The sequence below is a fragment of the Strongylocentrotus purpuratus genome, unplaced genomic scaffold (genome assembly GCF_000002235.5).
Source record: "Strongylocentrotus purpuratus isolate Spur 01 unplaced genomic scaffold, Spur_5.0 spur5_contig_858, whole genome shotgun sequence".
Lineage (NCBI taxonomy): Eukaryota > Metazoa > Echinodermata > Echinoidea > Camarodonta > Strongylocentrotidae > Strongylocentrotus > Strongylocentrotus purpuratus.
Genome location: NW_022145566.1, coordinates 2,698,397 through 2,715,397, shown reverse-complemented (window position 1 = coordinate 2,715,397; position 17,001 = coordinate 2,698,397). Strand labels below are relative to the sequence as shown.

Here is a 17,001-nt window from a genome sequence, read left to right as displayed (position 1 = left end):
TACATCTAACAAGCCAATAATTAAGCATCATTTTTTTTTTTTTATTTACCTCTTTATATCAGATACATGTAGATGTAGGCAGCCACCCAGGGTTTCGCACAAAGGGTCACTCTAATTTCATAAATTTAGTATTACTACAGTAAAATCCCAAAAATATATACAAAGCACTAAAAGCAATTTCACTTTCCCACTGTTAAATATAAAGTTTATTTTTAAACCAAACAGCACAAAGAGTAGGCCTAATTGAATTTTTGCCCAGACTCCAACAAAGAACCAATTTTGATGAGTTCACTTTGATACGAAGTGATGCAGATACTTCTAGAAGACACTGTCTACATTTATCAGAGTTTGTTCACTATGATGATTGAGAACAGGCAGCATTTCCTTGAACTGAACAGATTAAATTACCATAAAGGACATGCTGGTCAATTCATAATGAACTAGGGCATAGAAATAGACAATCCATTCACCCATCTTCCTGTATACCAGAGCGGTAATGACGCCATAAAATAAAATAAAAGTGTGCACTTATCTGTGTGCAACTCCTTGGTTTTTAAGATACAAAATTGTGAAGCAAATAACACCTAATTTTGCCAAAATTGTTTTTATCACAATATATGTGAATAAGGCTACAGTGGTGAGGCTACTTTCAACCTGAGAAAGTAGAGGCCTGTTCCCACTGAAACCTACATTTACAATATGTAACACTATATTAGTCAATGATTAAATATATGCCTATACAGTATATAGTTTGTTATACTTTTATATAACATCAATTGCTATGATTTTTAAATCGGATAGTAATACAATTCTTGACTCACAAGTTTTGTGAATAACTTTCCTAGGGCAAGAACTCCCCTGTTAAATCTGCCAGTGATCAGAGTGAATATGTATACAAATGAACTTCATCAATGCCACAATGCTACCTTGTTACCATTAGGATGTAATTGGTTGTTAGTTCGGCACCTGATTAGTATGAATGAAGATGAATATTTACCATCTTTACGAAGAATGTCAAGCATCCAGAGAGAAAGCTTGGCTGTACGCCAATTCCATCCTTTCTTCAATCTTAGCGGCATCCTGATGAGGGGGGGGGGGGGGGTGTATTCCTCTTGAAATACTAAACTCTCAGGTACCTCCTACACTGTACATGTAGATGAAGTTTTAATGTGGTAATATTCCTTTCCCGGTAATTGTGAATGGATAGTCACAATCTCTGATAATTGTTATCCAAAAAGGAAAAATCACAAGAAAGAGATCAACAGTCGCAAGACAGAAAGAATGGCATTGATTAATCCAAAGTTAATCCTGATTCAGGTCAAAGAGTCGGTTGATGCTGTAGAAATTTAGAAATGATTTATGGCAAAATCCAAGCAAATTTCAGAAGTATCCTACGATTAACAACTGACCAGCCAGCAGACTTATAATATCCATGTCAAGAATACCAAATCACTGTATGATGTATCAGATTCTTCAGTACGAACTGATAAATACCTATTTCTTTCAGAGAATTTCAATAACAGAAACATGCATGAAGACAAAAATACTGCAGAAATACCAATCCTGTACGAGTCTACATAATCACACAAGTTCTCATGCCAAATAGACATATCACAATTATAGTGACAGAACGACGGTTTATGATGGATTAAGACTCAGATTAAGAGCTTTATCCATAAGATGGAACTGAGGCCCATTCAATTCTTTGGTTGATCCACAGATAAACTATTCTTCTTGAAATGAGGTCACATCAACATTTGAAACTTCCTCCAGACAAAAGTCAAGACAGTATTAATAATAATATCCACAAAAATCAAGTTTTTTGATGTCCTTTTAAGAATGGTAAGATTCCCTAGATTATAAGTAAGAATCCACTCATCTGGTTCAGTTTTAAAGATTATTCCTTGCTTTTTCAGCATATGGTGCGCTTATTTTCTATTTCAACATCTTAAACAGCTCCTTCATGTTTCATGTAACACAGAGCGTTCTAACTTAATGAATCCACAAAGTCAGTTCATACTTTCAACCGTTATTGTTGAAATGCAAAGAGAAATCAGAAAATCATCAATCACAAAAAGGTACAGCTGAGGATGAGTTCCGAACGATGACTCCAGTGTGTAAGATCAGTCCATAATGACAAAGAAATCCCCTATCCGCGACCATCCCCTTGTTAATAGCTGCTTGATTTTCCATCCACCCAGGCCCACGCCTAGTTGATCACTCAAGACCAAATATAAAGCTTTCGCTTCAGTGAGGTCATTTTCTTAATCCTTAAATCGCCCCTTCGTCATCAGCAGCAGCAGTAGCAACAGAAGCGATTTTTATAACCTCGCATTGCCCCAGGTGTACGGACATCGGGTGTTTGAACAGAGATCCCTTGATGATAAAATGAAGATATCACAGGTATGCTGAGTGAGTAAACGTAAAAGTATGTTACTGAATGTTTGTAGACAGCAGACGTGGACTCCTGGATGATTCAAAGTGACATCTTCAGCAACTGACAGCTTATCAGCAGAGACAGGCGCATCACATTGATGAGTAGCCTGGTCAATAATGGAACAGTAACTAGAGCATCTGGATCATGTAGTGAGCCATACAACAGACTCCTCTCTCTGTTTTACTGTTTGATAAATTGATGAAATTATACCAAAATGCTAGAACGCAAGTCAAACACCTGGGAGAAATTAAGCTCTGACCACAAAATACATGCTGCATAAATCAAGTGTATGGTTGCTGCTACAGACCACAGTACAGTATACACCCAAAGTCCCAAACTTTATTGTTCTGTTGGGAGGCACGAACTTCACTGAAGGTCTTAACAAATATTTCTGATTCCTCTAGGAAAACTGACAATGTAGATAACAACAATTTCCTTGAAAAGTTGAGCAATATGCTGAAGGTACTTTGAAGAATCCTGACGCATCACTATCAATACAGGAGATATTGATCCATCCATGAAAGACTGCATCCGAACTCTGCTTCAGTTTATCAATTTAAGAACAGACCCTACATCTTCACTAACCTCCATAAGGTCCATCCAGAATAATACCACTATCATGAAATGCAGAATCCTTGTCACTAACAGCTGACCTAGCTGTGCCATTCAGAGTTCAGCTACTTTAGGTATCCATCCAGCAAGTCATAATTCATATCGCTCATAACGTTATGATAACCATGGATTCTTACATCTGCCTGACCTCCGCGGGTTCAGTAGTATATCACGCCAAGATTAATTCTTCCTGCTTGTGAACTCAGCAGTGGGTCACTTTTTCATCTTCTTGAAATGAGGCTACCCAAAATTGGGTAACAACGAACCAAGCACCAATTCTTCTAGACAAGTTTTTACAAGGCAATATTTTCAAAAGTACTGGTAATACAGATTTATAGTTTGCAATAACAAAGATTTTTTCATAAATCCTGACAATGATGAAACTACAGAAATACAAGACAAATTAATTCAATCAAATGCAAAATTTTTCCTTGAACAATTCTTTATTATGATTCACTATTCTTCTTCCAGTTTTTAAAATGTTGTCAATTAGTTTACATCCTTGCCGAATCAAGTGAACCACTACCAGTCTCTCTCAAAGTGAATCATCTCAAATCAAGAAGAATACATGAATAACCGGTAATATCCAGTTAGAAAGATCAGCCGTTCTTGAAAATCATGTTACAATTCAGGAATGAATTGACACAAATGTAATCCACCAGGTGATCTCATTCTTTGATTGATTTCATCTAATGAACTCTGATTATCTACAAACACACCCCACATGGGCTCCTGATGGGGGTCAATAACACACAATACCTACGCACTGCAACATAGGCTACAGTACAGGAAGAAAATTATCTGAGACGACCAACTGACCCAGCAGGCAATTAGGCAACAAGATGACCAGCAATTACCTTAATCTGGAAGTCATTAAATGTCTTGACTGAATTTAAACAATGATTATGATTACAAAAAACCTGTCTAACTGGTATCAATGATTCCTATGGGTTCCAATACTTCCTCTGATTTGACTGCTGTTGAAATAAAAAGGTAGAAGACTCCATCAGGTAATTCCAAAATTCTTCAAACAAACTCTCGCTGCTTCAAATAATGTATTAGCTGCATGTCTCTTTAGTTTTAGATACGACTATCCTGACATGTCTGAAAACTCAGGCAAAGGTTGCTGAAGAGGAAATCATGGGAAGAACTTGTTGTTGCAAGCTGTTGATGGATAATACATGTAGGTCTTCATTCAATAGGCAGTCTTCAGATGAATGACGTTGGTGGTGGGTTGGGATCTTAAGACGCCAGGTGTGCTAAGATAAAAAGTAGAGGTGTCTATTGACACCTCAATGACCACAGGCTTTGATGATACATGGACCTGCTTCAATAAGTGTACAGCGAAGAAAATGTCAAGCCCATGCAGGAAAGATAAAAGAGAATTCTCAGACACATGCATGTGCACTCTCCTCTTTGATAATGATCATGTGACTTCTATTAAAGTAACACCAAGCTTGTAAAGGCAGTAAAGTAATTAACTGATCAAATGGTTTCTTCAAAGGTCTGAACTCATGTCATACTGATGGCTATTCTAGCGATACCAAACTTTACACTGCTGTTTTTAAAAGTTATAACCTGATATAACAATGTTCTTGAAAGGCTTCTAAGTTCTGTCATACTGATGGATGTCATGAAGCAAATACTTGAACAAATCCTTTGTAACAGAAACTGCCCTCTAAACTTATCACCTGAGCATCTACACATGAACTTCTAATTCATAGCTGGAATGCAATTTAAAAAAAAAAATCATAATCTTAAATTAAATAAATGCCAACAGGAAACTTGAAATATCTTGCTGTACATGTATATAGACGTGAAACATCTTTGCCAACATCATTATTATGAGGGCTTGATATAATTCTAAACCTCAAACATGGCAGTACTAAATATGCCAAATAGAACAAATTGGTAAATTTCCTTTATTGTTCTTACAATTCTAAATTATCCTTTTATATTTTACAATTTTCATCTAATGAGAAAATATACTGCACTCAGTTTGGTTATGAAGTATCTCAGATTAGCTCTGAGTTTTCATCAATGACTAGCAGGCTCTAAAAAATCTTATGCGGCATTTCTCAAAGTTGCTTGTTCTGAAAACATCACAGTTCCAGCATAAAAAGAACTAAGTAGTTTAGTCTACTTCGGCTTTCGTGGCCTCAAGTAATGTTTAGACATGTTTTCTCAGCACAGAACAAATTCAAAGGAAAGCCTTATACCTAATGTAAAAGCAGGTTGGCCGAAATGTCAATGCTTCGAATCAAGTTAATTTCCTGGCTGAGAAAGTATTTAACTCGATCACTTCACACGATGTCATTACAGTGTGAAAACAGCGTTTTGGAGGGTCACTGGCCGAATAGAAACAAGCTCTGTGTTGCCCTATACTATAGAATATGTCTAGTGTTTTTCCCTCTCCTATTTGGTATATTTTACACCGAACATGGGAGAATACATGAAAAAGAACATGAAATTCAGTGGGAGTCTATTTGTCAAACTTCTATACAAGCTGCAAAAGTTGTTGGATGAACTTTTAAGGATATTCTGACATCTCCATAGTTATTGTACTTTTGATCAAGGCTTCACTTTAAAAGTCAAGAATACATGCAGGTTTGCACTTAGCCTACATGTATTATGAAGCCTCTTCTGAATTAAAATATCTTCAAGCCAGTTATTCAGAAATTCAGTGAAACAATTTTCTCTCTAACTCTACACACCTGTGTGTATCCTTTTTCTTGAGTACCACAGAAATAGTAATTTAAGAAACATGATCACAGAGGGGCAGGGCATCAGAACATCAACAACAAATTAATTAGAATATGGATTGTCCAACAAGAAAGATTATTCAAATGCACATAATCCATTCATATCCATGGTATGAGGAGGCATGACGAAGGTAGTGGTCCCATAAGGGAGGTTCCGAGTTCAAAATCAGGTTGTTGCGCCTGTGGTAAGGCACTTAATTGCTTAATTGCAACATCTCTTGGAAAGCACTTACATGAAGAGCCAAATGGATCTTTGCCTACATGAAAGGCCTACTCGTTTTCTTAGCAAGGTAAAATGGAATCATCACAGAAGAATATCACCATCCGAAGACGAAAATATTCATTGAACTCATTAAATCCTTTATACCAGAGAAATCTACAATGAGCAAGAAGTATTCCAACAACATACACAAGTTCTTCCAAAGCTCAAGTCAAAACTCCAAGTTGAAATTAAACCCACACTGTCACAGAAAGTCCAAAGCAACAAGAAGGCTGTGTTAAAACTTTCTATAAGGCTAAAAAATAGCGCATCAACAAAACTATCGAGGAAAAGTCCAATTCAATGATATTCTGTAATTCCCACCTCAAGTCAAAACTCCCTGCAGATGTAACCCTCCATGATGGGGAGGAAAGCTCTCTGGCCTGGCTCTCCTCATTACACTTACACTGATTCATTCTTCAAATAGACACACTACAACTGATCTACAATAATGTATTCATGGTCAAACTAAAGGTATGAATGGGATTCCTCTCCTCATTGTGGATGGTCCTTCTACATGTAAATGAGAATTCAGGAGGAGAACAATAACAACTTGTTGGTGCTCACACCATCTCCATTCAACAGTGAAAATGGATGCCAGGGAAAAGGGGTGTCTTTCTGTTACCAGTATTTGTGTCTAGCTGTCTAGCTTCACAGAAACCATCAATGAGGAGTAACAACGGACATTTCTAGCTCATTTCATCGAGATGTTATTATAGTCTGATAGTTCTTCAACAAATACAAAAAAGGGGGACATTTACAAGAAAGAGCAAATGACTTTATCTTGATTACTTGATGCTTGCTTGATTTGAACATATATTATAGAATTTAAAAAGTAACTTCATCAATATGCCCTGAATAAAATTGTTCAACCTACAAATCACAAAATCAGGAGATGGAAGGGCGTAATTGTTGCATAAGAAATTCGGAATATGTATCCTATGCATATGAGAAGGGTTCAAAGAATTTAAATTACATAGCAAAATGTAAGTTTATATTTAGTCAATTTTCATTTCTACTACTGTTATTTTTCTTTTTCTTCCTTTGAACTACATACATGAACATTGTGTACACAATGTGACAGACAGCAATAGGAGTTAATTAATGAGGCTCATGCTCATACAAAATTCCTTTAAACTTCAGTGATACAAACTTTTACAGCAACCAGCCAATGTATGTCTATTTCATACATACTAAGGGCCGGTATTCTTGTCTCTTGTTTCCATTATAAATAATATGACGTATTAGGCCTACATTGTTAATAATAAAACATGACCTGTGCTTTCTTTCTTTCTGGTACTTTAAAAAAAAAAAATAGTATCTATACAAGTATATGTACATGTACTATTACTTCCTTTGTTAATAATCATGATTGTTAATAAAGTGATATTGAAACAAACATGTATGAAATTTTTAAGCTAGCTAAACTTTGGTATAAGAAATTTCTTCTCCTTTATAACTTCATAAATTTCAATCTGTACTTTTCTTTCTTTCTTTTTCTTTTCATTGAAAAAACTTGCTGAGCCCTAGACATCCTGAAAGCATAAGAGGTGAGTATTTGAGCAAGGTACCTGCCTGATATTTGGTGTTGGACAAACTGTTATGTAAACAGTGTGTTAATATTGAATATGCTTGGACAAGTATTGTGTTTGGTGTCGTTTCCTTTACAAACTGTTTTTTGTAAATTTTGAGGTGCCTCAAGGGCCCTTGTCAACAATGAAGAAAAGAAATCATAAAAAGATAGGTGGAAACAGAATGAATATCAATGGGGAATATTTCATAGAGGTCTGATAAACTGGAACTTTTCTATTTTCCTTCTTTTCTCTCCGGTTTTAATCTGTCTTTGATATCTGTTTGTTAATTCTCGCTACCCTAAATAGGTACGAAAATCTCGAAATTCGCGAGACGAGGTAATTTTCACTCTCTCGGGTCGTCACTACAACTTCCGGTATAGAGTCCCATCCCGCTGGCGCTAGCGCCTGTGTTCGCTGTGCAGAGTTTTCACGCACGCTAAAATCGATGCCAATCAGTGTAATTTGTACAGATTATAATATGCAATGGATAGCTTCGGGCAGAATTAGTGACTTTAGCACAAAAGGCCGTTAAACTCTACCGTGAAAGAGAGGGTTGTGATCACGAACGCCTGCACAGGAAGCTGTAATGTCGAAAAGCTATCCCATAATGCAATGCGCGTTTTCAGGATTTTCCCCGGATCTCGGCAGAATCGCTATTTGGGGTAGCGAGAATTACATGTACCTCATGATATGATCTTTTATCACATCCCAACAACCAAGAACATTCAAGTAGCTAATAATTTTAGGCAGAGTTTTTCTGGTATTGAACTGCTGACTGCTGTAACCTGTACAACTCTACCATGAAATAAGATGATGATTTAGGAAACCATTCACAAAAAGCTTTGTAAAAGGAGATGAAAAGCATACAATGTAGTAAGTTTTTACATACATGTACAGTATGTAAATTTTTTTTCTTCTCTTTGTGTTCATTCATACATACAACATTGTAGTGACCAAACTCAAAATAAAGCATTATCTGTAACAACGATTGGATGTAATTCAATTTAGGTTTGATTTCAACAATTAGTTTTGGCATGTTCCGCTAGCATAATTAGTTGAGATATTAAGTGATTACAGTTGTGTGTGACAACACCCTAAACTAAGCCTGCAAGCATGATTCACATGTATGTCACCCATTAGCCCATGAATGTGTAACATTTAATATGCCAGCCTTGCCAGGAACTCGGAATAAATTAAGACATCAAGGGATTCAACAACTTATAACAAGACATCTATTTTAGGAAGTAGCTAATGGTTACTTAATATGATTTAAAAGAGAGAATAAGATTAAGAAATAATATAATATATAATGTCACAATATTTCAATAAACTGTACGCAGCAAAACACTGCTTTTAAGACTTTTTAATCTAATTTAACTTGTTTCCTTCTTTATTATGTCATTGCATTAACAAAATTAACACACCGACCACTTCCCTTATAAATTATCTTTTTTTAAATAAATTATGTTTATACAGATGTTTACTGTCTCCGATCTCCACAGTAGGTCTGTCAATGTACATCTGTAAATCAATGAACAAAACTTAATTGTTCAAAACTGCAAACAACACAAACAATTTTAATTGATATCATCTAAAAGTAATTCACGTTCTTTGATCCATGTGCATGTACATACTAACAGTTTTGTGTTGCTGAGACTTTCATGGATGTAAACAAAGTTCTTTCAGTTGTTAAACCCTGAACTATAGAGGGCACTGTGTCACTTTCACACAAATCTCAGGGTGAAAGTGATAGGGATTGCTTTCAGTGGTAAAGAGATTATCAATGAAAGTGACACGTTTAATTACTACATGCTGTATCACAGAAATTAAAACAACAATGCTAAGAATTCAACTCCATATCGAACATGTACATGTATGTGCTGTTTGTACCAGCCATATAAATGATCAATGCACAAATTTGGTAATTCTATAGTATATTATCTGCATACATGTACATGTATTTACCGGTACAACAATCAGCATGAAGAGAAAAAAAGAGAGTAAAGTTTGAAGCCTACAATCTTGATACACAAAAGATAATCATGAATGTTAAGCATTACAACAGATTCTTTCAAGTACATTTACATGTTCATGTATGTAAAATGATCAAGGCTAAATGCTTGTACATGTTCATGTATATGAACGCTGTGTAAAGTCAGTTACATAAATACATCATAGCATTCACCTGAAAATGAGAGTCACTGATCAAGTCATAATCTAAAAAAATGCCAAAAAGGTCCCTAAAATCAGCTCCTACAAGGCTCTCTTAAATGTTCTCAAGGGTGTTGCAGGAAATTCAGGCTTACTTGGCCTCTTCAGATTCCACAATATACTTAATCAATGTTTGGACAGTTTGACCTAGCCTACAAAACTGATATCCCAAGTAAGATGGATTGGTCTTCTTGGGGGTGCCCTTAAAAAAAGGAATCGATACAGATCCCAGCAATGATTGCTATCACTCACTTCCATCTCATAGACTCAGGGGTCCCGCTGACGTTGGTTAGGCTAAACTGGCAATGTGCCACAGAGATATGACAATATGACAAAAACCCAATTGAACCTTAAAAACTTTCATCCTGTTCCTGAACCTCACTGGTTTGTGGTTGCCCTTCCAACTATACATTGCACAAACAGGTACAGGTACACAAAGGATAGTAGGCCTAATAAGTAATATGCGTAACTTAAACCTCACAATGTTCAATTTGTGCATGAAGTCATGTACACGTACAGTACACTGCAAAACAAACAAAAGTCAGAGAACATCTCTCAAATGCAACCAAACTTGAATATTCAAATACAATGATTCAAATAAATGGAATGGCTGATGTGTCTATCAGCTTGGATATTCCTAAATTATAATCGCCTACACTGTGTGAGAAACATGGTATTTGGAATACAGTGCATGTATTTATTGTAGCTAAAAGTGGAATACCATCTTATCAATGTGTTAAAGATAAATTTGAGTTCAGGTAAAAAAAAAAATGAATTCTCACAGAATCAAATGAAACTTACACTGAATGTTCAAGACTACAAATAAATGTCATTTGCCAAACACTTTTGGTAGAAAACATACACTGGCTGAGTAATGAGCATAGAAAGATAAGGAAATCAAGGTAAGCTAGCCCCGACACCATTTGTGTAGTTCCATAAACATCCTTCTGTGTACAGTGTTTGTTACTTTACCAAGACTGGGCCAAATTTATTATGATTTTGATGACTCCAGAGTCTTGCAGTGTACACCAATACTTACATGCGACATGATCAACTTTTTCTGATCCATTCCACAGTCCACAACTTTTCTTTCACAATGCAATCGCATGACCAGAACTCAACTTTATCTTTAAATGTACATGAAGGCCTGATACAGGGTATTTCTAAAAGGGCACATGGATTCTGGAACAGTGCATTTATATATTAGAGGAGTAATATTTCTTTACCAAGGCACAACGATCAACTTGTGCATTGTGGTTTCACCAACATTCACATCTAAAGAGTAACATTAAACCATGGCACATGGATAAGCAACTTACATCTGGGCCCTGTCTTACAAAGAGTTGCGATTGATCTATCGCAAGTCCTCTTATCAATCGCAAGTTTGCAGTCTCCTATCTCTTACATGTATGTATTGCAAAAAAGTTGCGGTTGATATTAACTCTTTGTATAAAGACAGGGCCCTGTGGAGGGTAACATTGTCTTCCAGGGCACGTAGATGAAGAGGGGCTGCTCCTGGGTACTTAAGATGAATCAGAACCTCTCAAGATTTAAAACAGACCCCATGGAGGAAGTTACCTCATACACAATGTTCGAAAACATCTGTTTCTTTGTGATGAGCCACACACATACTGCCTGCATGACAATTTCCTTTTCATATCTTCAAAGTTTTAAAGGTAGCACTTGGAGTGTAAAAGCATTTTGCCCATTTCTTATAAGTTGTAGCATACACAGAACAGTACAGGATTTCTCGCAATAAATGACATTATGAATTGTGATTATGAACATGTGAGTGTGTGGGTTGTAATCCATTAATCCTAATACATGGCTATCAAGCAATCTGGATCATCACTTAAAATAATAGATTCTTCAGCAAATGAAGATATATTTTCACATCCATGTGTATCCTTCCTACATAATTAATAAATACAACCTACATGTAACACACATCGTTTCATACAATACACACCTCATGAAAAGTTAGAACAAAAACAAAATAATCAACATAAAAAATATATGTATAAATGGCTGATTGGTATCACATTCCTTTAAAAATGCAGTTATATTTGTTTTAACACAAACTGCACATGTATATTTTGTTTGCACTTACATGTACTTGTAATATTGTATAAATATTTTATGTGAAATCTGTGCATTTTTCAACATTTAGATTATTAGTAAATTTTTCTGAACCCTATATTCAACGTTGTTTCTCTCACAGAACACTGATCAAATTGTGAAAGTTATCTAAAATTTGCACTGAAACTTGATTAAATTCAAAGTTGTTTCAATGTCTAAAAAAATCCTTTTGAATGATAATGAATGTTAATATTTTAGTTTAAAAAATATTGCATTTTGCAATTTGTCTTGTCTTTCTTTCTCCCCCCCCCCCCAAAAAAAAAAGACTACATTTTTTTCCCCCTTTAGTTTAGTCCAGATAACTGCAATGGGACTGGGAGATAAGCTGTACTTTCTTCTTTCTTTCCCAAAAAAAATTCTTGATCCCCAATACATCATTCATCAATGACACTGTGCAACTTTTACAAGGTAAAAATCACATTTTTACCATTCTCAAATCAATCAATTAAACAGGCAAAATTACAACAATGAATTCAACAAGATAATACTGGTTTCTTTTATCACATTTAAGAAAATTTGAGGAGATATTTAAGAAAATTTGAGGAGATGTTTAAGTGTCTCACAGCCATTGACATAAATTGCTACATCCTCTCCCATTCTGCTTTTTGGGAGTGGAGGATTTTGCACTTTCATCCCCTAAGATCACTTTATCTTAATTATTGATAATATCCAATTTAACTCTTTGACATTTTGTTAGTTCTGGTAGAAATGAAAATGGGTAGAAATAAACGAGAGAAGAAAAACAAATGTTTGATTGACTTTCTCTGTATAGTTTTAAGCTTTAGACTAAGTTATCTTTTCTTTTTTTTTAAGCTTGTCTTAAAAATTTGAAGTTGTATAGCTAAATTATTATTAAGTATTTTGGGTCACATGTGCCTGAGAGGGGAGACGCGAACTGATCACTATGATATACTGCGACTTTCTCCTCCCAGTATTACCGGTAACTAATTGGAGTTGTGCAAGTGGACCACTACATCAAGGTTTCCCACCTCCTGTGGTGGTGACTATCCTTTACACAGGGCCTCCATTTAATGTCCTATCCGAGGGACGTAGTGTTTTTCACCGTCTCCTAGCATGGGTCTATGAAACAGGGGAGGGGCATGTTTGCACACAACACAGGTCTCAGTCATCTGCCTGGATTCAAACCCATGATCTGACTTTGGTTTGACAGGCAGGCAGACGCTTTACCGACTGATCACTGATGAACCAGTTTGCCTTCTTAAATTATTTATATTCTGTACAGACCTTCCAGCTTTATTCTTTGAAATTTATAAAAACAAGTTGTAAAAGATATAAAACAAGCTATAACAAATTAGATTTATAGTAGAATATGTATTTAAAAAATGGTTCATATTCGACTTGAAGAATTGTTTTTGAAACCGATCATGAAACTTGTCATTTGACATTTCAGTCGATCAGTCATCTTCTCATAGAATCTACCTTGAATGATCAAATTACCATTAACTTTAAAATCAATGAAAATCACTCCACTTAGATCTATATACACATGTCTCAAACTTTTTCACCATTAGATACGGTGAATTGCAAAATAAATAATATGACAATTGAAACGCTAAAAAAATAAAGGACAGCATGGAAATCGGCGCATGGGACCAAAGCAAAAGGGCAAACTGTAAAAGCCACAGAGCGAACCCTTTTATTCCAGTGAATACATGGAAATAACATACCGTCTTCTGTTGCTTTAAGGCAGGATGGTTTCCACCCAGGCATTCTCTCTGATCAATTTTCCTTTCTTCGAAACAGAATCAGAACATGTCAAAAGACCATTATTGTAGTAGATCTAGAGCTATAGCTGTGCAGTTCCACTCTTTTTTTCTCGATCCGATTGTCTCATCCAATTATATATACGCATTATTATTTTGTCTGCTGTAGCTGTACAGCCAGCTAGTGTGGTGGCCGTGGAGCTCCGCGGCGGTACGAGAGCTAGGCTGCGTTGGCGGTGTGGCTCCTGCGCGGTGGATGAATCCGCTGTCATTCGATCCAGAAACAGGACCGAAACTGTCCGTCTCTGAGGTTTAGCCACTCGTCACCAGAAAAGCGGGGAAAAAGTACATGTAGTAATAAACAAAACAAAACGGACAAATAATAAAATGACTGAAAATGGGTGGCAGTTTCAGTCAGAATTATGAAAATGGACGTTCATGTCACTGCATGTTTGTTTATTACGCAGGGGCGGCGCCACAGGGGGAACAGGGGGGGGGCAGCAGCGCCCCCTATCATTTTGAAAAAGGGAAGAGAGAAAGGGAAGGAGAAAGAGGAAAAGGAGAAGGAAAAGGAAAGGAAAAGAAGGAGAAGAAATGAAGAGAAAAAGGAATAAAAGAAAAGGAAGGGGACGAGAAGGAGAAGGGCCAAGAGAAAGGCCAGGAGAAAGAGAACTAGGGCGGGGGAGGGGCCGGGGGGGGGGGGGAATAAAGATAGAGAACAAAAAAAAAGAGAGAAAAAGCAAGCCAAATCAGGCGATCAGATTTAGACGCGACATTATTACATTCATATTACCGGAAGTTCAAACTATTATTGTTTACGATAAAAAAAAACTTTAGCCAACTGAAAAAAATCAAATTAATCCCTTGTATCTCCTAGACCTTACTGCTGATTGTTCAATGGAAGCGAAAAATTCATCTATAACAACCCTTCTGAAAAATATGGTGACACCCCCACCCCCCCCCCCCTACATTCTTGTTCCTGTTAGTTAAACTTAAGACTGTTTTCTTTTTTAATTTGGCGAAATCATGCACCAAATCGAGCCATTTATCCATCAATTTTAAAAAAAATCTTCAAATCTGAGGGGGGCACATCCCCCGTCAGACACCCCCTGCGTTGTTGTTCCTGTAAGTTTAACTTAAGACTGTTTTCTTTTTAATTTGTCAACAATTATGCACCAAATCGAGCCAAAAATTATGCATCAATTTAAAAAAAAATCTACAAATTTGAGGGGGGCACATCCCCCGTCAAACACCCACTGCGTTCTTGTTCCTGTTATAGTTTAACTTGAGCACCCCTGCGTTCATGTTAGTTTAACTTAACACTGCTTTCTCTTTAATTTATCAAAAAGTATGCGAGCCATTTATGCATCAAATTCAAAGAAATCTTCATTTTCTGAGAGGGGTCCCCCCCCCCCCTGCGTGGCGGCCCAATTCGCCCCCCCCCCCCTAATAAAATAACCTGGCGCCGCCCCCCTGTTTACGTAGAAGTCTTCTGAAACAAGATTATAGGTGACATTTCTGATCAGTTTCGGTGCCCCAAAAGAGACAGACCGCGCCTTTTAAAAATTATTTTAAACTGAACGAAACTAAAATAAGATTACATTATGTATATTAATTTAAGTGGTTGATTATCACCATTATCAACTTTATTTTCAACATCATCATCTTCATCATTATTATCATCCTCATCAGCTTCCATCCGACAATAATCTATAGTCCTATATAAGCCTAACATGCTATTCATCAAGTAGTCCCCTGCAAGAGTTTTGGCGCAAGGGGGTATCCCCTCCCACTCCCTCTTCATCGTATGTTAGGCTGTACGATTTCGGGACTAAAACGTGGTACGCGTGTGTTTCCGCTTTATTTTTATAAACACCAGTATTCTTTCTTATTGTCGTGTTTGGGATCGGCGTGTTTGATATTGGAATGAGGAGAGTAGTACTTAAATATGAAACAGCAAGGGGGAACTAGTAATTCCGGAGTCATATATGAGAGTATTTATTACCTCCAAACTTTGGAAAAATTAAATCAGTCACATCATTATGAACTTCCACATAATTATGTAAAACACAAGATGAAAAGCGATCAAGCCAGCAAGAAAGAGGGTCTTGATCTAATGGTGATAAAAACTCCATTCCTTTCAGAAAGCCAGAACATGTAATACAGAAAGATACAGTAATATGAGGGTAGGTTACATTGTGTCAAAGGGACAAGAATGAGAGCCGCCAAAACAATGGACTACTCCTTATAATATAACAGAGGTGGTATTTCCTGGGAAGGGGATTATGAATGCACTAAGGCCAGGAAGGATTATAAAGATATAAACTTAATCTTGGCTTATAAATGCATCTCTAATTGGACATCTTGTCAGGGTATAATAATTATGAGGGTACTCTATAATTGACTGGGTTTTGGGACAATATACACAACATTATAATAACAGGTAAACTCTTATTCATGACTTTCAATGATATCCTACCTATTTGGAAGGTTTTGACGCATATTATATTCATCATTACTAAATCTAAAACGTTGATGCAGTCACGTAGCAAGAAGGAACTTGGCGTCACTGAATCCGGCCTGGGAATTTTTTTACAAATACGGTCGACTCTGAGCCGAAAATTTGCAACAGGCTGTAGTTTTGGTAGTTTTGTGATAAATGTGTTTACGGTCCGACTTGTTACGATCTTGAAGTAAACGAAAGAGAAAAATAAAGTGTTGGATGGACTTTCGCCCATTCAATTAATGAGCATGCTAGGACTATGTTTTTTAAGCTGATCAGAAACGACGTTCCCAGGAAGGGGGGGGGGGTGCAAGGTGGGCACAGTGCCCCCACAGTTTTTCAAGTATACCCCAAAAGATCAGTGCCCCTATTCAAATCTGTTTAGTGCCCACTTTCCCCCTTTCATTATGATGATTGCCCCTTTCAGGCATGTGAAGTGCCCCTTTCACCACTGATATGTGCCCCTTTTCCTTTCCGATAAGTTCCCGTTTCCCTTCTAATAATAGTCCCTTTACGTTCTCATAAATGCCCAATTTCCTTTGTAATAAATATCCATGTATTATGCTCCTTTAACTTTCCATTTTTTTTACTTTCTGATATAGTGCCCCCTCTCCCTTATAAATACCCCCTTTACTCTTTTATAAGTGCCCCCCTTTCGAATGTGATACGTACCCCTTAATTTATAAGTATCATTAGCTTCCCTAGCTACTAAGTAGGCCTATCCCTTTTCCTTTCTAATTATTTTCCTTTCTAATAATTGCCTTTCGATCATTATGAGAT

The 17,001-nt window shown here is 36.6% G+C and overlaps 1 protein-coding gene across 3 annotated transcripts in view; it reads right to left on the bottom strand.

Moving 5' to 3' along the window:
- The window catches only part of LOC585832 (glutamate receptor-interacting protein 2), a 56,236-nt gene extending 42,229 nt beyond the window's left edge, over positions 1-14,007 (bottom strand). Inside the window, exons 1-2 of one of the 3 annotated variants that reach the window (XM_030997882.1) lie at positions 6,395-6,476; positions 998-1,144 (exon numbers count right to left, since the gene is read on the bottom strand). In XM_030997882.1, the coding sequence (XP_030853742.1) occupies positions 998-1,079 (82 nt within the window). In that variant the 5' untranslated portion in view covers positions 1,080-1,144; positions 6,395-6,476. Of the gene's footprint in view, positions 1-997; positions 2,216-6,394; positions 6,477-13,682 lie in introns of those variants that run through there. The other 2 variants (XM_030997889.1, XM_030997879.1) reach the window with 2 other exon arrangements.
- Positions 14,008-17,001: the final 2,994 nt, after the last annotated feature.